This window comes from Salvelinus alpinus, chromosome 9 (assembly GCF_045679555.1).
Source record: "Salvelinus alpinus chromosome 9, SLU_Salpinus.1, whole genome shotgun sequence".
In the NCBI taxonomy this organism is placed as follows: Eukaryota; Metazoa; Chordata; class Actinopteri; order Salmoniformes; family Salmonidae; genus Salvelinus; species Salvelinus alpinus.
In genome coordinates this window covers 40,162,075-40,188,343 of record NC_092094.1, presented here as the reverse complement: position 1 = coordinate 40,188,343, position 26,269 = coordinate 40,162,075, and the positions used below count along the sequence as shown (strand labels likewise).

The following is a 26,269-nucleotide window of genomic DNA, read 5'->3' as shown; positions in this document are numbered from 1 at the left end:
CATAGTTTCCAGGTGTTTGATGCAATGCCATTTGCTCCGTTCCAGCCATTATTATGAGCCACCCTCCCCTCAGCAGCCTCCACTGATGCAATCCTGTGTGGAACGCAGAGTTTTGATGATTGCCACTTAAAAGAGGATTCCAGCTTTCTACTGCAACTAGATTAATTTCTCAGCTGCTAATATTAAGCACATTGCTCCTCTGTAAAACCAGAGTAGCGTAACCCGGCACGATGAAAAAAGGAACTGCAGGTAAACGCAGTCTCCATTCGCTATTCGAGTGCATAAGGATAACGTCTTTTTTCCCTTGCCCCAGTTCTGCACATTTGATAATGGCCCATTTTAAATCGAAACTAATTCCACATATTATTAAAGACAAGATTATATTGAGAATAATCTGATGGGTGAAAATATGATCACTTGATGAGAGAACAGCGATCGCAGCCTGAGGCAAGGAACAGAGCACAAGCTTTTTTTGTGACTTTCTCAAATCATCAATATACTCGCATCATGCAGCCCTTATATGTTTTGATTTCTAAGACATTCTAAGGTTTGTATTATTCACAGCTAAAGTTGCAAAAAATGATGGACTTTTTAAAGGGTAGACTTTCCAAAGGCGCCCATCAGCGGCTTGTATGTGTGAAGGCCTGAAGATGCTGAACGTGTTATGTTAAAGGTAAATTACAGTGAGACCAGCAGTCATTTGCATGACAGTTACCATCTGACAAAATTTAACGACCGCCACAGCCCGAGTCAAAACCATGTGACAATACAAATAACCTGCCCTGCAATACAAATTGCACCCTGTCCCACTGACCTAGGGTTCCAGCAGTGTCATAAGGTTACTTCACGGATGCACATGGGTAAGTGGGTTGATATTTAGCTGTTCCATTTGTGCAGGATGATGACCTGGAGGAGGGAGAGGTGAAGGACCCCATGGACAGGAAGGTCAGACCCAGGCCCGTCTGCAGGTTCTTCATGAAAGGTACCTCAACGTACTCTCCTGTGCACCACTCGTGTGTACAACACCTGTCTTTTGACGAAACTACACTGTGCAAACATTGCGTGTGCAACTTGAGCATTCCATTCTACACCAGAGACGTATCATGAAGGTAAAACCGAAGGTAAAAACGTGAACCACTTGATCAGCAACACAAGCCTTGCGTTTTGTTGCTTCGCTGATGTTCTGCTTCTGTGGCCTGGCCTGTGTAGCGTTTCTCTTCAATGTAATGGTCCTTTTGAAGCAGTGATATTGAAGACACTTGTTTCAGACAGCAGGGGGAAGCATTGTACTTCATAACTTAAATGAAGATAATGTGGTAATGGAATATTATTAGGAGCTAAGCCACATACAGCGATGATGGATGTCAATTTACACCCAAACGCAATTTACTTCAAAGTATTTGAATTCAATGAAAATATGCTTTTTCCAATTCCCATGTATCTGTTTTCAAAATGATACAGCTCTGTTTTTCTTTTCCAGGTAACTGCACATGGAGTATGAATTGTAGGTTCATCCATCCAGGGGTCAACGACAAGGGCAACTACTCTCTCATCTCCAAGCCAGACCCCTTCTCTCCCAACGGGGCACCACCTGGAGCACCCCACCCTCTCATTCCTGGAAGCAACCCCTGGGTATGCACCACCTCTGGCCTGCAGTATGTGGACGTGAAGAGTGTGTGTGTGTGTGTGTTTCTGCATTGGGTAAATGTATTGTGTTTACATCTGTTTCCCTGTCTCAGGGTGGACCTGCTGTTGAGGAGCTCCCTCCACCCCCTCCTCCAGTGGAGCCTCCTGTGGAGAGTGCCTGGGAGAGGGGTCTGAGACATGCCAAAGAGGTATACCACCCTCTCAGCTCTTACAAGCATATATGTACTCCTCTTCTGTACAGGTTATTTTTCAGCACCAGCTGATTTTGAGTATGTTGACTTTTTAATTGACATGTTTTCTGAGAGGGTTCCCCTGCTACATTTGGCTTGTGAAGCGTCTTTATAATGATAAAAGTGTGCATGTGTGTTTAGCCTCTATGGGGTTGTTCAGTCAGCAGGTTATGGGGAAATCCCAGACTTTCCTCGTGTAAAAACTGCCCTATTCCTCTAGGTGTTGAAAAAAGCTACCATACGCAAAGAGCAGGAGCCAGACTTTGAGGAGAAGCGCTTTAACGTGACCATTGGAGAGGATGAGAGAGACTTTGACAAGGAGAATGATTTCTTTAGGGAACGCAGCTACCGCATCACCAGAGAAATCAGAGACCCAGGGTAAGCTCAGGAGCTATGGTTCAAAAGAAAATATCTTGCCATAGTGGATGTTTTTAAGAATTGTTTTAGACTACTTCTCTGTTTAAACCGTTTTTGGCCTTTTCTTCCCCCTTAGTGACTTGGAGTTCAGAGACCCAGTCTATCCGTAAGTACAATGTAGGGGAGGTAGTAACATCCTCTTTTCATGCATCTCTTATCTCTACGTTTCCCTGCTTGATGATCAGCTCCTGCTCTGCTGTGAGAAAACAGCTGATCAGTTATAATGATCAGCCCACTCCACTAGGCCTTATGATTCATTTGTCTAATTATGGGTTTGTTCAAATATACAAATAAAATGAACCCTAAATTATATAGATGGTGTATATAGCTGCACAGCTATTTATCTCTATTGTACGATTTGTCCTCGTTTGTGATGTCATTTCAGTAACGACCCTTATGCTGATCCATACTATGACTATGAGATGGAGGCCTTCTGGAGAGGGGGACAGTATGAGAACTTCAGAGTGCAGTACACAGAGACCCCTCTGCCCTATCACTACAGTGTAAGTACACTCAGAGAGACATCCACCACCCAAGGACTACACAACTTTAAACACAAATGCACAATCGAAATGAACTTTATCGGATTTGCATTTTACTTGTAAGCCTTTTGGTTAAAGAGATTCTTGAATGCGCCGTTAAAGCGTAAAGCAGGTTGAGCCTTGCTGGAGGTCTATGGCAGTGTGTTTACAAACCCACCTGTATGAATGTTAGGAGCGTGAACGTGAGCGGGACCCGCGAGAGCGCCATCGTGACCGTGAGCGGGACCACCGCGAGCGAGAACGCCGGCAGAGAGAACGTGAAAGGGAAAGAGAGAGGGAGCGAGAGAAGGAGAGAATGCGCAGAAAGGAGGAGTGGGAGCGGGATCGCATGAAGCGTGATGAGAAGGAGAGGCCCGTCAGGGAGCGGCCTCCACGTGAACCTCGGGAGAAGAAGGAGGGGGAGGACAAGCAGCCTAAAGGTCCCCCCATGTCCCCCACCGATACCAACATGCCCCCCAAGTGAGTAGCATGTCCTTTATTACCGGTATCATGTCCTCTAGACCAGGGTTTCCCAAACTCTAATTTATCATAACTATTACAGATAACAAATCCTAATTGCTGAATTGCCCCATATATATGATATACATACATACAGTTGAAGTCTGAAGTTTACATTCACTTGGGTTGGAGTCATTAAAACTAGTTTTTCAACCACTCCACACATTTCTTGTTAACAAACTATAGTTTTGGCAAGTCGGTTAGGACATCTACTTTGTGCATGACACAAGTAATTTTTCCAACAATTGTTTACAGACAGATTATTTCACGTATAATTCACTGTATCACAATTCCAGTGGGTCAGAAGTTTACATACACTAAGTTGACTGTGCCTTTAAACAGCTTGGAAAATTCCAGAAAATGATGTCATGGCTTTAGAAGCTTCTGATAGGCTAATTGACATAATTTGAGTCAATTGGAGGTGTACCTGTGGATGTATTTCAAGGCCTACCTTCAAACTCAGTGCCTCTTTGCTTGACATCATGTGAAAATCAAAAGAAATCAGCCAAGACCTCAAAAAAATGTGTAGACCTCCACAAGTCTGGTTCATCCTTGGGAGCAATTTCCAAACGGCTGAAGGTACCACATTCATCTATACAAACAATAGTACGCAAGTATAAACACCATGGGACCAAGCAGCCATCATACCGCTCAGGAAGGAGACGCTTCCTAGAGATGAACGTACTTTGGTGGGAAAAGTGATTATCAATCCCAGAACAACAGCAAAGTACCTTGTGAAGATGCTGGAGGAAACAGGTACAAAAGTATCTATATCCACAGTAAAACTAGTCCTATATCGACATAACCTGAAAGGCCGCTCAGCAAGGAAGAAGCCACTGCTCCAAAACCACCATAAAAAAGCCAGACTACGGTTTGCAACTGCACATGGTGACAAAGATTGTACTTTTTGGAGAATTGTCCTCTGGTCTGATGAAACAAAAATATAACTGTTTGGCCATAATGACCATCGTTATGTTTGGAGGGAAAATGGGGCTGAAGAACACCATCCCAGCTGTGAAGCACGGGGGTGGCAGCATCATGTTGTGGGGGTGTTTTGCTGCAGGAGTGACTGGTGCACTTCACAAAATAGATGGCATCATGAGGGAGGAAAATTGTGTGGATATATTGAATCTCAAGACATCAGTCAGGAAGTTAAAGCTTGGTCTCAAATGGGTCTTACAAATGGACAATGACCCCAAGCATACTTCCAAAGTTGTGGCAAAATGGCTTAAGGACAACAAAGTCAAGGTATTGGAGTGGCCATCACATAGCCCTGACCTCAATCCCATAGAAAATTTGTAGGCAGAACTCAAAAAGCGTGTGCAAGCAAGGAGGCCTACAAACCTGACTCAGTTACACCAGCTCTGTCAGGAGGAATGGGCCAAAATTCACCCAACTTATTGTGGGAAGCTTGTGGAAGGCTACCCAAAACGTTTGACCGAAGTTAAACAATTTAAAGGCAATGCTACCAAATACTAATTGGGTGTATGTAAACTTCTGACCCACTGGGAATGAGATGAAAGAAATTAAAGCTGAAATAAATAATTCTCTCTGCTATTATTCTGACATTTCACATTCTTAAAATAAAGTGGTAATCCTAACTGACCTAAGACAGGGAATTTTTACTAGAATTAAATGTCAGGAATTGTGGAAAAACTGAGTTTAAATGTATTTGGCTAATGTGTATGTCAACTTCCCATTTCAACTGTACATACACTGTACCAGTCAAAAGTTTGGACACCTACTCATTCAAGGGTTTTTCTTTATTTGTACTATTTTCTAGGTTGTAGAATAATTGTGAAGACATCAAGACTATGAAATAACACATATGGAATCATGTAGTAATGAAAAAAGTGTAAACATTTCAAAATATATATATATATACATACACATACAGTGCCTTTGGAAAGTATTCAGACCCCTTGACTTTCTCCACGTTTTGTTACGTTACAGGCTTATTGTAAAATGGATTAAATAAAAAAACACCTCAGCAAACTGCACACAATACCCTGTAATGACACAGCGAAAACAGTTTTTTATTTTTATATATTTGCAAATTTATACAAAAAAAAACAGATACCTTATTTACACAAGTATTCAGACCCTTTGCTATGAGACTCGAAATTGAGTCAAATCAACTTATTTTTGTCACATGCGCCGAATACAACAGGTGTAGACCTTACAGTGAAATTCTTACTGGTATTCTGGTAAACAAACCTTATTTACTAGCTTTGTATGAAAGCGCGAATGTTCAGGTTGGGAAACTCCAATACCGGAATCTTCGCCACACACAAGAAGCAACAAAGAACTGTTGGCTTTCTATTCAAAAGAGGTTAGGCCTACATTTAGGTTATACCCAGCCATACAAGTACTGGAACTGTGATTATGATGGCCTAGATGAGTGCATAACATGGCATCAGCATATGATGTAGTCTAGGCTGTGTGTTTACACTGCAGCATCAGATTTGGCTCTGTGTTTGTTGAGACTTTCTGTTCGAGCATCTGTCCAAATATTTGGCTGAGTAAATGGGAAAGATTCCCAGTGTTGAAACAGCTCTGATCCATACCTTACTCTACAGACTCTACAGAGAGGACAGTGAAACATCGCATCCCTTTAACCTCCAATCAGTCAGTGACTGGACTGGTGCCGTCACTGAACATTCTTTTGCCATCACAGGAACAGTCTTTTGTGCAGAATGTTTTGAATGTGTGAATCATTTTTTGGGGGGTCATCAGATAAGTTCTGTGACAGCTTGTTCTGCGCTCATCTCCTCCAGGAATGTTGCAACATATCATGTTGTGATTTCAGTGTCTTTGTTTCTCTTACCTGGGAATAACTGAAGGGATGTCTTGCCATACTATGTAATGAACATAAACTGAGGAATGAAAACAGTGTATGGAACCTTTTTTATTTTGTATTTCTGTCTCATTCATTTGTGATGCTTTATTGCTAAACGTGTGATTGATTTGATTGCCTCTCTCAACCCCTCTTCCCAGTCGGCCGATGATGGAGCCGCCTCTCAAAACGGAGCTGATATCCATGTCCAAGCGGCCAGATGAGTGGAAGGACCCCTGGCGCCGGTCTAAATCCCCCAGGATACGTCCGGGCATGTCCGGGTCACCACCGCGGGGCCGCCGGCGTCACCGGCCCTCTGGATCCTCTGTCTCACTGTCCAACTCCTCTAGGTAGCTTTCAATTCAGCCTTACCTCTAGTCTGGTACTCTGGTAACACCTTAAATCAACACTTTAAAACAATGTTTTTATTCTTCAGTAAGTTATATCTACTTGAGTACTATGGGTTTCTGTGCATGTGTTAAAGAGTGAGGTTAACTGTGGGTTCTGTTTTGCAGGTCTTCGTCCCGCACTTCCTCCTACACAGGCTCCGGTTCATCTCGGTCTCGCTCTCGCACCTCGTCTTTCAGCTCGTACTCCAGCCACTCCTCCCAGCACAGCTCCTTCAGCGGCAGCCGCTCCAGGTCCATAACACACACACTGCCTGTCTGTCCACCCCCACAACACTGTGTGTTGAATAGGACACCCATTCACTGAGAGCATGGTAACCTGTAATCTCAGGTCTCCCATAAGAGAGCTGATATGTATCATGGATCGGAGATGACTTAGGGTTGTATTAAACGTGGCCTCCTGTTTGTCTCACTGCAGGTCCAGATCGTTCTCCTCGTCTCCCTCTCCGACCCCTTCAGCACAGAGAAACGCCAAGAATAAAGCAGCGGCCCCACTGGCCCTAGGGCCCAAAGGGTAAAGCTATGCTCATCCGTCCATAGACATAATGTATATTCATCAGTTGTGCTGTGCACTTCCATACACAACTCACACAGATCATATGTACTTTTCCTTTCATGGCTCAAGTCAATATAGATACTGAGTCAATATTAATACTTCAAAGTCTTACATAATAATAGGGTAGTTTGCATGTAATGCACATGCTGTATTGTTCATCTTAGACATGTAGCTAGCATGCCTCTAGTATTAGTCTGTTGAATCACTGTCTCTTGAACAAAGCATGTGTTTTTCCCTCATGGATGTGACGTGTGTGAATGCTGCATGCCAAACAACAAACCAATGCCTTATCATCCTTAAGCATCCCGTCGAAACCTGGTGCGCCTTCCCCTCCTGGTAGGGAGAAGGCTCCCCCCAAGAAGGCTCCAAGCCCACCACTGCCAGGCCAGCCTGGGAAACCCCCCAAACCCACCCTAGAGGGGGCTAAGCCTGGCAACTCCCGCGAGCCCCGTGAGGTGGGCCGACCCATGCCACCTCAGGAGGGGGGCCGACCCATGCCACCTCAGGAGGGGGGCCGACCCATGCCCCCTCGGGAGGGGGGCCGACCCATGCCCCCTCGGGAGGGGGGCCGACCCATGCCCCCTCGGGAGGGTCAGGGGGGCCGACCCGTGCCCCCTCGGGAGGGTCAGGGGGGCCGACCCGTGCCGCCTCGGGAGGGTCAGGGGGGCCGACCCGTGCCGCCTCGGGAGGGTCAGGGGGGCCGACCCGTGCCGCCTCGGGAGGGTCAGGGGTGCCGACCCATGCCGCCTCGGGAGGGGGGCCGACCCATGCCGCCTCGGGAGGGCCAGGGGGGCCGACCCATGCCGCCTCGGGATGGCCAGGGGGGCCGACCCATGCCGCCTCGGGAGGGGGGCCGACCCATGCCGCCTCGGGAGGGTCAGGGGGGCCGACCCATGCCGCCTCGGGATGGTCAGGGGGGCCGACCCATGCCGCCTCGGGAGGGGGGCCGACCCATGCAGCCTCGGGAGAGGGGCCGACCCATGCCGCCTCGGGAAGGGGGCCGAGCCATGCCGCCTCGGGAGGGGGGCCGAGCCATGCCGCCTCGGGAGGGGGGCCGAGCCATGCCGCCTCGGGAGGGGGGCCGAGCCATGCCGCCTCGGGAGGGGGGCCGAGCCATGCCGCCTCGGGAGGGGGGCCGAGCCCTGCCGCCTCGGGAGGGTGGCCGACCCGTGCCTCCTCGGGAGGGTGGCCGGCCCGTGCCTCCTCGGGAGGGAGGCCGGCCCGTGCCTCCTCGGGATGGAGGCCGACCCGTGCCGCCTCGGGAGGGGGGCCGACCCGTGCCTCCTCGGGAGGGGGGCCGACCCGTGTCACCTCGGGAGGTGGGCAAACCCCTCAACCTGCGGGAGGGCCGACGGAAGGAGCGGCAGCAGCACAACCCACCCAGGAGGTAGGACAGAAGTACACATTTGGTCAGAGATGGCCATTTGTCTATCACAAGTTTCTTTGTCACATTCAACACAGCCAACCTGAAATCTCAAGGTTATCCAATGATATACGAAGGTGTAACAGGGCTCGACATACAGGGCTGCCCGCTTGCCTAGGGATGTTTTGGACACCCTCCGGGCCTGTCAATCATTCATGTCAGTGGCTTGCTTTGGCCAGTGAAAAAAATATCGTAATAATGGTATTTTCAGTCTAGGCTATAAAATTTATAAAAAATTTACATTAATGCCCCTAAGCTGTTAGTTCATGTACATGTACAAAAAGTATTTACCCCCTTTCTAATTTTCTCTACTTTTGTATATTTTTGATACTGAATGTTAAAAGATCTTCAACCATAACCTAATATTAGATAAACTGGACATGAGTGAACAAATAACACAACAGTTAAATACTTCTTTAATTTATTTTGTAAACAAAGGTATGCAACACCCAATGCCCCTGTGTAAAAAAGTAATTGCCCCCCCCTTACACTCAATAACTGGTTGTGCCACCTTTAGCTGCAATGACTCCAACCAAACACTTCCTGTAGTTGTTGATCAGTCTCTCACATCGCTGTGGAGGAATTTTGGCCCACTCTTCCATGCAGAACTGTTTTAACTCAGTGACATTTGTGGGTTTTCAAGTATGAACTGCTTGTGTCAAGTCCTGCCACATCTCAATTGGGATTAGGTCTGGACTTTGACAAGGCCACGGCAAAGTTTCAAATGTGTATACCTTTTAGCCATTTTCATGTAGACTTGATTGTGTGTTTTGGATCATTGTCTTGCTACATGACCCAGCTGCGCTTCGGCTTCAGCTTACAGATGGGTGGCCTGACATTCTCCTGTAGAATTTTCTGATACAGGCAGAATTCATGGTTCCTTCTATTAAGGCAAGTCGTCCAGGTTCTGAGGCAGCAAAGCATCCCCAAACCAGCACACTACCACCACCATCCTTGACCGTTGGTGTAAGGTTCTTACTGTGGAATGTGGTGTTTGGTTTTCACCAGGCATAATGAGACCCATGTCATCCAAAAAGTTATACTTATGACTCATCTGTCCATAGAACATTCTTCCAAGAGTCTTGATGTTCTTCCAGGTGCTTTATGTCAAACTTGATTGAACTTTTTTGATGAGATGGGTCCCATTATGCCTGGCGAAAGCTCAACACTTCATTCTACAGTAAGACCATAGGCCTACCCACTTGGCAGTCAGGCCCAGCCAATCAGAATGAGTTTTTCCCCACAAAAGGGCTTTATTACATACAGAAATACTCCTCAGTTTCATCAGCTGTCCGGGTGTCTGGTCTCTGAAGATCCTGCATGTGAAGAAGCCGGATTTGGAGGTCCCGGGCCGGCGTGGTTACACGTGGTATGCGGTTGAGGCCGGTTGAATGTAATAACAAATTCTCCAAAACAATGTTGGAGGTGGCTTATGGTAGAGAAATCAACATTAAATTCTCTGGCAACAGATCTGGTGGACATTCCTGCAGTTAGCAAAATTGTGGCATTGTGTTTTGTGACAACTGCACATTTAAGAGTGGACTTTTATTGTCCCCGGCACACGGTGCACCTGTGTAATGATCATGCTGTTTTATCAGCTTCTTGATATGCCACACCTGTCAGGTGGATGGATTATTTTGTCAAAGGAGAAATGCTCTCTAGCAGGGATATAAACAAATTTGTGCATACAATTTGAGAGAAATTTGCTTTTTGTTGCGTATGGACATTTTCGGGGATCTTTTATTTCAGCTTATGAAACATGGGACAAACACTTTACATGTTGCGTTTATATGTGCAGTTTTGTCATGCATCACAATGCCACAGATGTCTCAAGTTTTGAGGGAGCGTGCAGTTGGCATGCTGACTGCAGGCATGTCCACCAGATCTTTTGCCAGAGAATATAATTTTCATTTCTCTTCCATAAGCTGTCTCCAATGTTGTTTTTGAGAATTTGGCAGTACGTCAGACCACCTGTATGGCGTCGTGTGGGTGAACGTTTCGCTGATGTCAACGTTGTGAACAGATTGCCTCATGGTGGCAGTGGGGTTATGGTATGGGCAGCCATAAGCTATGAACACAATTACATTTTATCGATGGCAATTTGAAAGCATAGAGATACCGGGACGAGATCCAATGGCCCATTGTCATCAAATCAAATTTTATTGGTCACATACACGTGTTTAGCAGATGTTATTGCGGGTGTAGCGAAATGCTTGTGCTTCTAGTTCCGACAGTGCAGCAATGTCTAACAAGTAATATCTAACAATTTCTTAACATATACCCAATACACACAAATCTAAGTAAAGGAATGAATTAAGAAAATATAAATATATGGACAAGCAATGTCAGAGCGGCATAGACTAAGATACACTAGAATAGAATACAGTATATACATATGAGATGAGTGCAAGATATGTGAACATTATTAAAGTGGCCAATGATTTCAAGTCTGTGTATATAGGCAGCAGCCTCTCTGCTAGTGATGGCTGTTTAACAGTCTGATGGCCTTGAGATAGAAAGTGTTTTTCAGTCTCTCGGTCCCAGCTTTGATGCACCTGTACTGACCTCGCCTTCTGCATGATAGCGAGGTGAACAGGTAGTGGCTCGGGTGGTTGTTGTCCTTGATTTTCTTTTTGGCCTTCCTGTGAAATTGGGTGCTGTAGGTGTCTTGGAGGGCAGGTAGTTTTCCCCCAGTGATGTGTTGTGCAGACCGCACCACCCTCTGGAGAGCCCTGTGGTTATGGGTGGTGCAGTTGCCGTACCAGGCGGTGATACAGCCCGACAGGATGCTCTCAATTGTGCATCTGTAAAAGTTTGAGGGTTTTAGGTGACAAGCCACATTTCTTCAGCCTCCTGTTGCACCTTCTTCACCACTGTCTGTGTGGGTGGACCATTTCAGTTTGTCAGTGATGTGTACGCCGAGGAACTTAAAATTTTCCACCTCCACTGCTGTCCCATCGATGTGGATAGGGGGGTGCTCCCTCTGCTGTTTCCTAAAGTGCCATTCATCTGCCGCCATCACCTAATGTTTCAGCATTATAATGCACGGCCCCATTTCTTGAGGATCTGTACACAATTCTTGGAAGCTGAACATGTCCCAATTCTTCCTTGGCCTGCATACTCACCAGACATATCACCCATTGAGCATGTTTGGGGTGCTCTGGATTGACGTGTACAACAGCGTGTTCCAGTTCCCGCCAATATCCAGAAACTTAGCACAGCCATTGAAGAAGAGTGGAACAACATTCCACAGGCCACAATCAACAGCCTAATCAACTCTATGCGAAGGAGATGTGTCACGCTGCATGAGGCAAATGGTGGTCACAACAGATACTGGACTGGTTTTCTGGTATCTGTATTCCCAGTTGCGAAATCTATGGATTAGGGCCTAATGAATCATTTCCTTATATGAACTGTAAATCAGTGAAGTCTTTGAAATGGTTGAATGTTGCGTTTATATTTTTGTTCAGTACAATAGCTTATTGCAGAGAACTCCGTTGCTACTCCGCTAGCTAGAGACTTCACTGGGTCTCATTTTGATCTTTTACAAATCAAGTTGTTTACCTTATTTTCAGGCTGTATTTCACAGGTAGGCCTAATACCAGGCGTATTTGTGTGGGTGTGTTTTATTTTTATTGAACTTGCATGACCGGTATCCCTCAGCTCACAAAGACACTTTGTATGGTAGCTAGATTAGCATCAGGAGGGGCCTTTTCCGTGAGCATTGCTGTGTGTTGGTGGAAGAGCTATCCTCTGTCTCAGGGTCAGGTGACACTATGGCTGGGCCTTCATCGGAAAGAACCTAGGTCTGGTGCTGTGCTGTAGAAGGGAAGGAAAGGACAGCGTGGGGCCGAGCCACTGGCTGTGGTTTCTCTGCCTGCCTTGGTAGAATACACTAGGCTCACACTATGTGTGTGGCGTGGTGTTCCCTGTGGATAACCTCATGTAAAACTTTTTGTCCAGTGGTCCTGCAGCTCTAAAGACACATTGTCCTCCCATGTAAAATGACTTTACCACACTTTTTATGTTAGTAATTTTGTTCAGCAATGATTCATAGTCAATGGGGTGGCATTTTTCCACTTTTGCTTGACTCCTTCTATTTAGTGGAACATGATCTATTACTTAAATTCATACCATGCATGCATACATCTTGAATAGGCTACTGTATGAATGCTTTTCTTTGATCTCCACTTTTAGTGGTTTATAATATTGAAAGGATGTGAAAAGTAGTACAAATATTTGTGTTTTTATGTTAATTTCATTTACGTAGAGTGCTTTGGAACTGATCACCAACCTCCATGTACAGTAGTGGCCAAAAGTTTTGAGAATGACACAAATATTAATTTCTACAAAGTTTGCTGCTTCAGTGTCTTTAGATATTTTTGTCAGATGTTACTATGGAATACTGAAGTGTAATTACAAGCATTTCATAAGTGTCAAAGGCTTTTATTGACAATTACATGAAGTTGATGCAAAGAGTCAATATTTGCGGTGTTGACCCTTCTTTTTCAAGACCTCTGCAATCTGCCGTGGCATGCTGTCAATTAACTTCTGGGCAACATCCTGACTGATGGCAGCCCATTCTTGCATAATCAATGCTTGGAGTTTGTCAGAATTTGTGGGGTTTTATTTGTACGCCTGCCTCTTGAGGATTGACCACAAGTTCTCAATGAACACATTCTTATTTTCAATGACGGCCTAGGAACGGTGGGTTAACCTCTCTGGGGTAGGTGGGACGCAATCGTCCCACCTGGCCAATAGCCAGGGAAAATACAGAGCGCCATATTCAAATAAAATGATATAAAAATCAAACTTTCATTAAATCACACATGTAAGATACCAAATTAAAGCTACACTCGTTGTGAATCCAGCCAACATGTCAGATTTCAAAAAGGCTTTTCGGCGAAAGCATAAGATGCTATTATCTGATGATAGCACAACAGTAAACAAAGAGAGTAGCATATTTCAACACTGCAGGCACGACACAAAACGCAGAAAAAAATATATAATTCATGCCTTTGACGAAATTCTTTTGTTGGCACTCCAATATGTCCCATAAACATCACAAATGGTCCTTTTGTTCGATTAATTCCGTCGATATATATCCAAAATGTCAATTTATTTGGCGCGTTTCATCCAGAAAAACACAGCTTCCAACTTGCGCAACGTCACTACAAAATATATCAAAAGTTACATGTAAACTTTACCAAAACATTTCAAACTACTTTTGTAATACAACGTTGGGTATTTTTAAACGTTAATAATCGATCAATTTGAAGACGGGATGATCTGTGTTCAATACAAAAAGAAAACAAACTGACGCAACTTTTTTGGTAATGTGCCTCTCTCAAACAATTTACTTCAAGTGACCCTCATTTACGATGGCCGTACTTCTTCATTACACAAAGGAATAACCTCAACCAATTTCCAAAGACTGGTGACATCCAGTGGAAGCGGTAGGAACTGCAAACAAGGCCCTTAGAAATCTGGTGTCCCAATGAAATCTCATTGAAAAGACAGTGACCTCTAAAAAATAAAGATTCTGAATGGTTTGTCCTCGGGGTTTTGCCTGCTACATAAGTTCTGTAATACTCAGACATCATTCAAACTGTTTTAGAAACTTCAGTGTGTTCTATCCAAATCTACTAATAAAATGCGTATCTTATATTCTGGGGAGGAGTAGCAGGCAGTTGAATTTGGGCATGCTATTTATCCAAAAGTGAAAATGCTGCCCCCTACCCCGAAGAAGTTAACTGCCTTGTTCAGGGGCAGAACGACAGATTTTTACCTTGTCAGCTCAGGGATTCAATCTTGCAACCTTACGGTTAACTAGTCCAACGCTCTAACCACCTGCCTCACTAGGGGCCTGCCTGTTACGCGAATGCAGTAAGAAGCCAAGGTAAGTTCCTAGCTAGCATTAAACTTAATCAATCATAATCACTAGTTATAACTACACATGGTTGATGATATTACTAGTTTATCTAGTGTGTCCTGCGTTGCATATAATCGATGCAGTGCGCATTCGCGAAAAAGGACTCGTTGCTCCAACGTGTACCTAACCATAAACATCAATGCCTTTCTTAAAATCAATACACAAGTATATATTTTTACACCTGCATATTTAGCTAAAAGAAATCCAGGTTAGCAGGCAATATTAACCAGGTGAAATTGTGTCACTTCTCTTGCGTTCATTGCACGCAGAGTCAGGCTATATGCAACAATTTGGGCCGCCTGGCTCATTGCGAACTAATTTGCCAGGATTTTACGTAATTATGACATAACATTGAAGGTTGTGCAATGTAACAGGAATATTTAGACTGATGGATGCCACCCGTTAGATAAAATACGGAACGGTTCCGTATTTTATGTATAAATGTTTTGTTTTCCAGATGATAGTTTTCGGATTTGACCATATTAATGACCTAAGGCTCATATTTCTGTGTTATTATGTTATAACTAAGTCTATGATTTGATAGAGCAGTCTGACTGAGCGATGGTGGGCACCAGCAGGCTCATAAGCATTCATTCAAACAGCACTTTCGTGCGTTTTGCCAGCAGCTCTGCTGTTTATGACTTCAAGCCTATCAACTCCCGAGATTAGGCTGGTGTAACCGAAGTGAAATGGCTAGCTAGTTAGCGAGGTGCGCGCTAATAGCGTTTCAAACGTCACTCGCTCTGAGACTTGGAGTGGTTGTTTCCCTTGCTCTGCATGGGTAACGCTGCTTCAAGGGTGGCTGTTGTCTTTGTGTTCCTTGTTCGAGCCCAGGGAGGAGCGAGGAGAGAGACGGAAGCTATACTGTTAACCTGGCAATACTAAAGTGCCTATAAGAACATCCAATAGTCAAAGGTATATGAAATACAAATGGTATAGAGAGAAATAGTCCTATAATAACTACAACCTAAAACTGCTTACCTGGGAATATTGAAGACTCATGTTGAAAGGAACCACCAGCTTTCATATGTTTTCATGTTCTGAGCAAGGAACTTAAACGTTAGCTTTCTTACATGGCACATATTGCACTTTTACTTTCTTCTCCAACACTTTGTTTTTGCATTATTTAAACCAAATTGAACATGTTTCATTATTTATTTGAGGCTAAATTGATTTTATTGATGTATTATATTAAGTTAAAATAAGTGTTCATTCAGTATTGTTGTAATTGTCATTATTACAAATACATTTTAAAAATCGGCCGATTAATCGGTATCTGCTTTTTTTGTCCTCCAATAATCGGTATCGACGTTGAAAAATCATAATCGGTCGACCTCTAATGAGTAGGACAGCTTGATAAGATGAGTAGGTTAGCTTGATAAGATGAGTAGGTTAGCTTGATAAGATGAGTAGGTTAGCTTGATAAGATGAGTAGGACTTGAAGACATGATGCTGTTGTAGGCTGTTTCCTGGGTTTTCCTCTCGGGTGAACTTCAGTTTATGTCAGTCAGTTTATGTTAGTGTTTCTCCTATATTTAAAAAAAAAAAAAAGAAACTGCCGGGATGCGCTTTTAAAGGGATATGGTGAGATTTTGCCAATTAAGTCATGAACTCATGGACACCATTTTTCTCTGTGTGCAGTTAGGAGGTTGCTAACGAGCGTCAGCGCTGTTTCTAACTAGCGCACTGACTGGAGGTCTATGGGAATAGCTAGCTATGCTAGACTCAAGTCATTGCGCTAACACTAACTTCGAACTGCACGCAGAGCCATGCAAAAATCTCACATTATCCTTTTAAGATAAGTTACAATGTATATAAGTAAACAGAGAGAGCAGTGGCGCGGCTGAGCGCCACGAGCACACAGCCACCGCTTGCTCCTCATAATCTCCCTACAGTGCAGAGGCGACCATCAGTTATATTTCAGTTGGTGGCAACATAATTAAATGTTCATGCATTTTGGAGTAGAATGTCCTTTTAAAAAGTCACCAAAAGTGGCCTTCTCACAGTCATTCTACAACAACACTCCTGCTCTGACTAAAATCTTCCGTCATATGTGATACCACACTCCATTCCTCCTCTGCAGGGACAATAGTTTATTTTCTATTATATGAATATGACCTATAAACCCTTGCCAAGTATGCAATGGGACTGATGCGTTGTTACAGTGATGTACAATCTGCTATTAAAAGTATGCTGATCTTTTCATTAACTCAAATATATACCTTTTTCCCCCCTCTCCTGTTTTTCTATTCCCCTGCTCCAGGCAGACGGTCAGTGGCAGTGTGAGTGGCAGTAGTTACTCTGGCTCCAGCTCTCGCTCAAGATCTCGTTCCTCCTCTGCATCCATCTCACCTTCCGGATCCAAGAAGTCCAGGTAGAAAAAACAGATCCTACTTCCACTGCTGGGTAAATGCAGTGGTGGAAAAGTACCCAATTGTCATACTTGAGTAAAAGTAAAGATACCTTAATAGAAGTAAAAGTGAAAGTCACCCACTAAAATACTACTTGCGTAAAAGTCTAAAAGTAATTGCTAAAATATACTCAAATTCCTTATATTGGGAATGGGGTGGCAGGTAGCCTAGTGGTTAGAGCGTTGGGCCAGGTTGCTGGATCGAATCCCTGAGCTGACAAGGTAAACATCTGTTGTTCTGCCACAGAACAAGGCAGTTAACCCACTGTTCCCTGGTAGGCCGTCATTGTAAATAAGAATTTGTTCTTAACTGACTTGCCTAGTTAAATAAAGGTAAAACATTTTTATATTAAGCAAACCACGGATAGCCCGTGGCACACCAACACTCAATCATAATTTACAAACGAAGCAAGTGTGTGCTTTGCTAATCATTCAAAATATACCGAGTACTTTTGGATGTCAGGGGAAAATGTAAAAATAAAATTTGCTTTAGGAATGTAGTAATGTAAAAGTTGTCAAATTTAAATAGTCAAGTACAGATACTTTCAAATATTTTTACTTAAGTACTTTACACCTCAGGATAAATGAGCATTGCACTGGTTTACACACAAATACAGAATAAACTACAACGTAACGTCTGAGGAAGTGATGTTGAACGGGTATTCCTTTGAGCAGGTAGTCTTATCCGCCCACAGCTTAATTATTAGGATATTGGTAATCCTCCAAATCGACAAGATGTGGATATGATTGTTACTTGGTTTCTTTTCAAACCACACTGAACAAACTACATATAGAAAGCCAGATATGACTGCTTTAAAAGCTGGCAATAATGGTGTTTAGTAAAGCACTTTGAAACGGACATGTATTGAATCCTTTCTCTCTTCTTGCTATGTATCCACTGGTCGACTTTGTAGAAAATCCAGGTACTACGTCAATTTTATCAGCCTTTTCTTTTCCCTTTACACCTGCTTTTCTTCATTCATCTTAACTGTAATTCATTTGTTTGATATCTTCTCCATGTTGCCCCACCATTCACTCATTTGTTACTCTCTGTACGTGTGTGTTGTAATCATAACTTTTTTCTCATTCTATAATATATATATTTTTACTGTGACGTATGAGTTAAACTACGTGTAAACAATGTGTTTTTGTGGAGCAGCACTGAGTCTCTTTCCCTGTGTTCTGTGTGGTCTCTGTGCAGGTCTCTGAGTGTGAGCAGTGTGTCTAGCGTGTCCTCGGCCTCCAGCAGCAGCTCTGTGAGGAGCGCTGACTCAGATGACATGTACGCCGACCTGGCCAGCCCTGTGTCGTCAGCCAGCTCCCGCTCCCCAACCCCAGGACACCCCCATGCCCGCAAGGAGAAGGGCCCACCACGGGACAGGGGCCCCAACAAGGACAAAGGTAGTGGTCAGGCTTTTGTTATAGGCTTTTGTTACAGAGTGACTCTTGACTCACTCTGTATTGTGTTTAGGTTGGTGTGACACAGCTATAACAGAATCGCAGCATTTAGTGGTTGTTGGTGACATACGTAGTGCTCTCCACACAGGGAAGCCCACTAAGAAAGATGAGCCCCATCCCCCCAGGGAGGACCGGAGGAAGATGGATCCCTCAGGCCTCCCTCCCAGAAACACTCACGGTCCCATGCCCAGGTCTGGGCCTGGCAGCAGGGGCCATGGTCCTGGTGGCCACCCCATGCACCCGCCGCACGGACCGCCCATGGGTCCCCCTGGAGGTTACGGCCAGCACAAAGACATCAAACTCACGCTCCTCAACAAGGTGACTAGTACTGGATTACTGTTGGAAGTCAACTTCTCTTACCCCAACCCAGGTAGACTACAAGTGATGAGTCTTTGAAGTTCTCTGAAGAATATGTAGATACGAGTTACACTAATATCACACCCTGTGACACTGATGTCATTACGGGGTTTTGACTTTGGGGAAGGACAGTCAGTGTCTGACTTCCTCATACTCTTGTGATGTTATCAGTGAGACTGAATAAGTAGATATATTATTATCAAGCCTCTGTATACAATACTTTTGTATTCTCTAACATTTACTCTCGGTTAACTGATGTACAAACATTATTTGAATACCACCATTGAAGATGTGATTTGATCTCAATTTAATCTACTCCATTTTGCATTTGTTGAATGTCTGACGAACCACGGCTCTCTCTCACTCTGTAGCAGCAGGCAGAGCGGGGTAACAGGAAGCGATACATGCCTTCAGACAAGGACAGGCCGACCTCTCCCCTCAGCAAGAGGATAGCAATGTCTCCTGAGAGAGGTGAGGGCCTCAAACTGTCCAGAAAAGTCAGGGATGAATGTGTTCTTCCCAAGGAAATCACACACACAAACATGCACACACACATACACACACAAATATGTGGTTCAGTTAACCCAAATGTGGAAATCCAACACCAGAGAAACCTCACAATAGGCTGCATTCTCTATGATCTGTCCACACGTCCCTGTGGTATTGTTGGTAATCAACTTCCCCTCAATGTCCTGCAGGTCGTGGTGACAGGAGGATGCCTGGACGGCCCCCACTCTCTCCTAGAATGGACCGGCCCAGAGGCCAGGGCCCTCGTCCCATGCCCCCACTGGGAGAAAGGTAGGTGCCCTCTGTACTGCTTCTCACCCCAGATCACACACACGACCCCAACCTGCCACCTCTTTGTTGGTGCTGCCCTTCTCCACTGCAGTAGTGATGTGATTTTAAGATGTAAGAGCAACCACAAGCCTTTGTTTTGAATGTAGAACAAGTCACGAAAGTGGAATCCCAGAAGTATATGATATTTAAGCAATAAGGCCCGAGGGGGTGTGGTACATGGCAAATATACCACGGCTAAGGGCTATTCTTATGCATGACGCAGCGTGCCTGGACACAGCCCTTAGCCGTGGTATATTGGCCATAAGCCACAAACTCCAGAGGTGCCTTATTGCTATTATAAACTGTTTACCCACGTAATTAGAGCAGTAAGAATTTATATTTTGTCATACAAATGGTCTGATTTGACAAATCAATACTTGTTTTATGTTCAAGTGTGTAAGGAGGGCAACAGTGAACCTGACACAATGCTGTAAAGCTAAAGAGACTTACTTAGTTGGAAATCGAGTGGCCAATCAGCATTCAGGGCTCAAACCACCCAGTTTATAAACACCAATAATACACAGGGCATGTGACCATGGTGCCACACCATGTAGAAAACTCACACAATGTGAGCCAAATCTACAGGTATCGTCTCTACCCTGGTAGATGTATCCCCATGATAACCCTATTAAATTGTCATAGGCATGTGGCTCTAAACCCAATCTTGTGATTTCCCTTTTTAGAAAACGTCCTTTGTCCCCACCACCCAAGTCGTCTGGGAAAGGTCCAGGGGGGTTGTCATCGGGCTCAGGCAAGCAGCCCCCAGGCGGCCCGGGCTCAGGCAAGCCTAGCAGCACACTGTCCCGCCGTGAGGAGCTGCTGAAACAGCTTAAAGCTGTGGAGGACGCCATCGCCCGCAAGAGGGCCAAGATCCCTGGGAAATAACCCTCACCCTGCTCGCCCGCCTGTCTGCCCAAGTCACGCAGGCAACATCAAGCATCAAGGGACATAAAATCACCAATCCCATTCATGACGCCTAGCGTTCTTTGGAGATTTTTAAAAGGTTTCTGTCCCAAAATGTAAAGGCTATTGTGTAATTGTTCCTCAACAAAATGGCCACCAAAACATTTTTGCTTGTTTGCCCTCAGAGAGAGGTTGTCTTGATGATTTTACAGTACTGAATAAATTTAGTAGCAGGGTGTCATTGTTGCTCTCTCTTGTCTGTTTAATGAGAAAGGAGAATCTTGACATTGTCTCAATGATAAGGTGAATTTATATACTTTTGATCCACTCTGTCTGCCCCTTTTACTGTCTCATATCTCTCATGTCTTATTTTTATTCAATTTTATGTTGTTATTTTGGGGTTGGAGTTGGTCTTGCCCTGTTCGATTCTAAAAATCCTGGAAACCGCTTCTAGGCTCCCAACTGGTTCTCTGTACAAACATTTAGCATCTGTATTCATTCAGACAGAAACATTGAACACGCTCAAAGGACCTCTTGTTCATGGTGGTCACATCTTAACCAATTACTTTTCCTCTTCTAGGTCTGCATTGTGTTATCGTATTTTACATACTGTTTTCAATCATAGTGAGCATATGACAAGCACCCTTTTTTTTCTCTCTAGTATATGATTAAAGAGAACAAATTGACAAATTGCTTTTTTTCTCCAGCTCTTCTCAAGTGATAAACTGTTTTATTTGTCCCACATTTTTAGTTGACACAGGAGTGTATGTTTGTGCTTTTGTGACAAAAGGCTTCTAAATAAACTATTTTGATAAAGCACAACCATCTGAGCCTTTTCCTTCTCTCCACACTCTCACTCTGCTACGTTTCCACGATCCTACATGACTTCGATGAATCAATTCTTCAATCGCTTGTTTCATATTGTTTCTCACAAGAGATGGAGCTTCATGTACTGCATGTTAACATACATTTTTACTAGCAAATATAATTAAGACACCTGGACAGTCTCGTCATGATTACTGCAGATTGTATGCATGTCAATGGGCAGGACACAATGTGGTGCTTTCAAGGGTGGGGCAAGGACATCACGAATGCATTCTGCTTCGCAATTCACTTTTTTTGCCCCTACTAGCACTGACTCTAATAACGACTGAGATTTGTGGTTGTCCCACCTAGCTATCTTAACCCTCCCGTTGTCCTCATATTCTGTATACACCCCGTGTGCTCCGGGTCAAACTGACCCGCCTTGACTAAACCCCCAATGAGCACATGTGTGACAGTATGCATGTGCACAGCCTTTGCAGATATATTTCTTACACCTGCAGTACACAGTATGTGTTTTAGAGTCCTTCTTTGGTGGGCAGATCTGACAGCTCTTACGTGCCCCAGTTGGGGCAGTGTCTAGTGGCTCCTCAGGTTGATCATGAGATCTGGCCCTCTGAACAGCTTTCACAACTGCTGCAGATGCGTCTGTGCGGGGGAGACGCTCCCTTCTTTCGATGAATGGAGTTACAAGTGCCTTTCCCAGCTGCTCCAGGAACACCCTCTTCTTGTTGCGCTTACGAGGCATCCAGCTAGGGTTGATCTCTCCATATCACAAAGGCATTGTAGGAGGAAACATCAATGATGTTGTGGAAGATGACCAGGGGCCAGCGGGCAGTCATCCTTCTGCAGCTGTATGTTCCAATCACCTTATCTAGGTGGTCCACACCTCCTTTGTTGCAGTTGTAGTCTAGGATCATGGCTGGCTTCCTGTCCTGGCGATGGCTAATTTCAGCCTCTGTGTGCAGTGTGCTCAGAAGTAACATATTCTTGTTTTTCTTTTGGAGGTAGAAAACTAGTGGTGGTGGGTGTGAAGGCAAACCTTGATGAGAAGACCTCTTTGTCCTTTGACGCAATCAGTGCAGGTGGGAGCTCAGGCTTGCTCTTTCGAACTGTGCCAACCATGGTGACGTTCCTCTTCAGGAGCTGCCGTCCGAGTTCATAAGAGGTGAAGAAATTGTCACGTGACATTGTGACCCCTCAGTCCCTCTGTCACATCAAGCACAACCCACATCCCCTGGTTCTTCTCTGGGCCTCCACTGGTCGGCTTCCCGGTGTAGACTTGCATCTTCCAAGCGTAGCTGGATTTGGCGTCGCAGGCCACCCATGACTTGATGCCATATTTTGCTGGCTTGCCGGAAAGGACAACGTCCTTTGGCAAGAAGAGATTAGCATCGTGGGTAATTATTAGTATCGGTGTCACACAGAAACCACCCAAGCCACTGCCTGTTCACCCCGCTATCATCCAGAAGGCGAGGTCAGTACAGGTGCATCAAAGCAGGGACCGAGAGACTGAAAAACAGCTTCTATCTCAAGGCCATCAGACTGTTAAACAGCCACCACTAACATTTAATAATGGGAATTGATGGAAATTATGTAAAAATGTACCACTAGCCACTTTAAACAAAGCCACTTAATATAATGTTTACATACCCTACATTACTCATCTCATATGTATATGTATATACTGTACTCTATATCATCTACTGCATCTTGCCATCTTTATGTAATACATGTATCACTAGCCACTTTAAACTATGCCACTTTATGTTTACATACCCTACATTACTCATCTCATATGTATATACTGTACTCTATACCATCTACTGCATCTTGCCTATGCCGTTCTGTACCATCACTCATTCATATATCTTTATGTACATATTCTTTATCCCTTTACACTTGTGTGTATAAGGTAGTAGTTGTGGAATTGTTACGTTAGATTACTTGTTGGTTATTACTGCATTGTCGGAACTAGAAGCACAAGCATTTCGCTACACTCGCATTAACATCTGCTAACCATGTGTATGTGACAAATAAGATTTGATTTGATTTGATTTGACACAGAAACAGTCACGGATGTATTATATATATATCATTTGATATTTATTTATAAAGCCCTTCTTACATCAGCTGATATCTCAAAGTGATGTACAGAAACCCAGCCTAAAACCCCAAACAGCAATACAGGTGTAGAAGCACGGTGGCTAGGAAAACTCCCTAGAAAGGACAGAACCTAGGAAGAAACCTAGATATACCTAGATAACCTATATACACTACCTCTGAATGGAACCAGTTGCTCATCCACTGTCACGTCAGGCCCTGGGTTGTAGAGGACTTTGTCTGTCGCATGTCTTTCGCACGTCTTGCAGGTCTTGACTCACGGTCATCAAATCGTAGCAGTCTTGAGTAAATGTGAAAGCGTTTGAGTGGCATGGTGGCACGGAAAATTGCCCTTCCACTCTCTGCATCCCATAGACTAGCTGCAGCCTCACCTCGGGACCTGTATACACCTGCTAAGATTAGCAGCCCTATGGAGGCATGCAGGCAGTCTCATCCATTCCTTTCCAGCTGTCTACATATTTTCGAAACCCCTCCAGATTTGTCACGTCCAGGATGATTTTTTCTATTGCTTGTGTGATGAACAGGTAGAATGTCGAGGCCATGTCATGGGCATGGGAAACGGCATACGTTGTGGGTCCCGGGGTCATCTCCAGGCCCTTATGCTCTGCCACCCTGCCCTGGTTGTGATATGCTACTGAGTACCATTTGATTTTGCCATTTTTTGACAGGAAAGTCTCTCTTAGCTTGAGGGAGTTCTTCCTCTTCTTCTTCTGATGCATCATGCTCTGGGTTGTATTCCTCCCCATCTTCATCTTCTGACACATCCTCCACTTCCTCTTCAGAATCAGAGTAGTCTTGCTGGACATTTGAAAAAATCTGTTCTAGAACTTGTTCAGCAGTGAAACGCACTGTCATGGCTTCAGCACCTTGGACAAGACCACATGTCCGGACATGTACGGACATGTACCCATGACAATATTAGTATCTGTTGTTTCCTACAGCTTACACGGATACATGAATAAAGGCAACATTTCACTTTTGTACTACTGTGCTCAGTCTAGGACAAGTCATCAAATGTCAAGTTGAATAATATCCTAGAGGGGATTGTTTTCACTGTTCCACATGTCTGGACATGTACGAACATGTACCCATTCACTTTTGTACTACTGGGGTCAGTCTAGAACAAGTCATCAAATTTCAAGTTGCATAATATCATGGAGGTGATTGTTTTCACTGCTGTAGAGGACAGCGGGAGGGTCAACACTGTGTGGGGTCAAAATGACCCGAGGACAACACAGTGTCGGGTTGGGTCAAAATGATCCGAGGACAGCGGGAGAGTTAATCAACATAGTGCCGGGTCACAGTGTCGGGTCAAAATGACCCAAGGACAGCGGGAGGGTCAACACTGTGTGGGGTCAAAATGACCAGAGGACAGCAGGAGGGTTAAGATTAAATGTTTCCATGTAGGTGACATGTCATGATAATTTACTGAAAGTTAGTAAGGTGGAAATGTGAGCCCAGCTGAACTGGTCAATGGTGCAAGTCTTCTGATTTAACATTTGATTATTGGAAAGTGAAACAGACATTGGAAAGTTCAAGGTACCAGCATTGGAAAGTTCCATTGTACAAGTCTATTGATTTAATATGTTTGCTCTTCGGGGCAGGGATTTGATCATTGGAAAGTTCATGGTACTTGCCCTTATTGGGCTAGACTCATCTTTTCACCGAGCCTTTTCAAAGTTGCAGATGTGAATTTGTATCTCTTAGACATGTTATTCAGTGGCAGATTGATAGTCTAGGGTCAGGTCCATCATGACCAGAATGTATTAGAAGAAACAAACTAGTAGTTTATCTGCATGACAGCTCATTAACTTGCAGATGGAGGGAACTTCTACTTTATCACAAAGAAAACGACCTATTTATAATGAAGCATGTTGACTTCTGACAGTTTACTCTACCATGTGGAGTCCTTTCCAGATTTCTCTTTGCCTATGTATTGGCTTGATGGTGAGAATACCTGGCATTTTGACAATCTCACCCGATAGTTTATTACAATGCACTGATAAGGCATTATTGTATGCCTATCTCTCACTGCTGTACAAACACGTCATGCTGTTCAAGAACCATCTTTGTTGGAATGAATTCAATCAGGAGAAACAAAGATTAAAAATACTTTTGGGAATCTGTGGCATCGACTTGCTCAGTGTGAACTGCATTGTTGGTTAAGGGCTTGTAACTAAGCATTTTACGGTTGTATTCGGCGCATGTGACAAATACAATTTGATTTGATTTGATGGTAGTGAAGGAAAAGGTTCAGATGGGGGTTCAGATGGTTTTGCTTTATCAAAATAGATTATTTAGAAGCCTTTTGTCACAAAAGCACAAACATACACTCCTGTGTCAACTAAAAATGTGGGACAAATAAAACAGTTTATCACTTGAGAAGAGCTGGAGAAAAAAAGCAATACTTCACATCACTGTCAATTTGTTCTCTATAATCATACACTTGAAAAAAAAATTAACTGTTGAAGTGGCTGTGCTGATGAAAACCATTGATTGCATCAGAGTGGGAAGACCCATGCTGCAGGAGAAAGTTGTGGTCTTGTAGGAAGGCTGATGAGGTTGCCTAGTGAAGCAGCTAAATATACTGTAATGAGAATTTAAGCATCATGCTCTGATGAACAAAGCAAAATCATCAACAAAGCAAAAGCCCATTGGTCTAACAACTAAATTAACCATAAAAATATATAATTGTATGTTACATTTATTATTAGTAGAAAACTGAAAATGTGTAGTAGGATAAGCCACAATTAGGCTACATTTATAGATGGATGCAGATCGAATCAGTTTTAGCGTTGTATGTATTAATGAACAGTTTTGTTACATTTCTTCATAATTCCTAGCTTCTGTCTTGACTGAGAACATATCAG

General features: G+C 44.0%; 1 protein-coding gene and 1 pseudogene across 2 annotated transcripts in view; one reads left to right on the top strand and one right to left on the bottom strand.

Moving 5' to 3' along the window:
* LOC139530052 (zinc finger CCCH domain-containing protein 18-like) overlaps positions 1-21,275 on the top strand; it is a 32,233-nt gene extending 10,958 nt beyond the window's left edge. Inside the window, exons 3-19 of one of the 2 annotated variants that reach the window (XM_071326101.1) lie at positions 898-982; positions 1,481-1,632; positions 1,740-1,835; positions 2,098-2,255; positions 2,371-2,400; positions 2,680-2,797; positions 3,009-3,295; positions 6,332-6,520; positions 6,686-6,811; positions 6,996-7,091; positions 7,435-8,520; positions 16,752-16,862; positions 18,100-18,299; positions 18,445-18,674; positions 19,088-19,184; positions 19,412-19,511; positions 20,234-21,275. In XM_071326101.1, the coding sequence (XP_071182202.1) occupies positions 898-982; positions 1,481-1,632; positions 1,740-1,835; positions 2,098-2,255; positions 2,371-2,400; positions 2,680-2,797; positions 3,009-3,295; positions 6,332-6,520; positions 6,686-6,811; positions 6,996-7,091; positions 7,435-8,520; positions 16,752-16,862; positions 18,100-18,299; positions 18,445-18,674; positions 19,088-19,184; positions 19,412-19,511; positions 20,234-20,435 (3,363 nt within the window). In that variant the 3' untranslated portion in view covers positions 20,436-21,275. Of the gene's footprint in view, positions 1-897; positions 983-1,480; positions 1,633-1,739; positions 1,836-2,097; positions 2,256-2,370; positions 2,401-2,679; positions 2,798-3,008; positions 3,296-6,331; positions 6,521-6,685; positions 6,812-6,995; positions 7,092-7,434; positions 8,521-16,751; positions 16,863-18,099; positions 18,300-18,444; positions 18,675-19,084; positions 19,185-19,411; positions 19,512-20,233 lie in introns of both variants that reach the window. The other variant, XM_071326100.1, reaches the window with a different exon arrangement.
* Positions 21,276-21,629: 354 nt separating this feature from the next.
* On the bottom strand, positions 21,630-24,205 carry LOC139530950 (piggyBac transposable element-derived protein 4-like; annotated as a pseudogene).
* Positions 24,206-26,269: the final 2,064 nt, after the last annotated feature.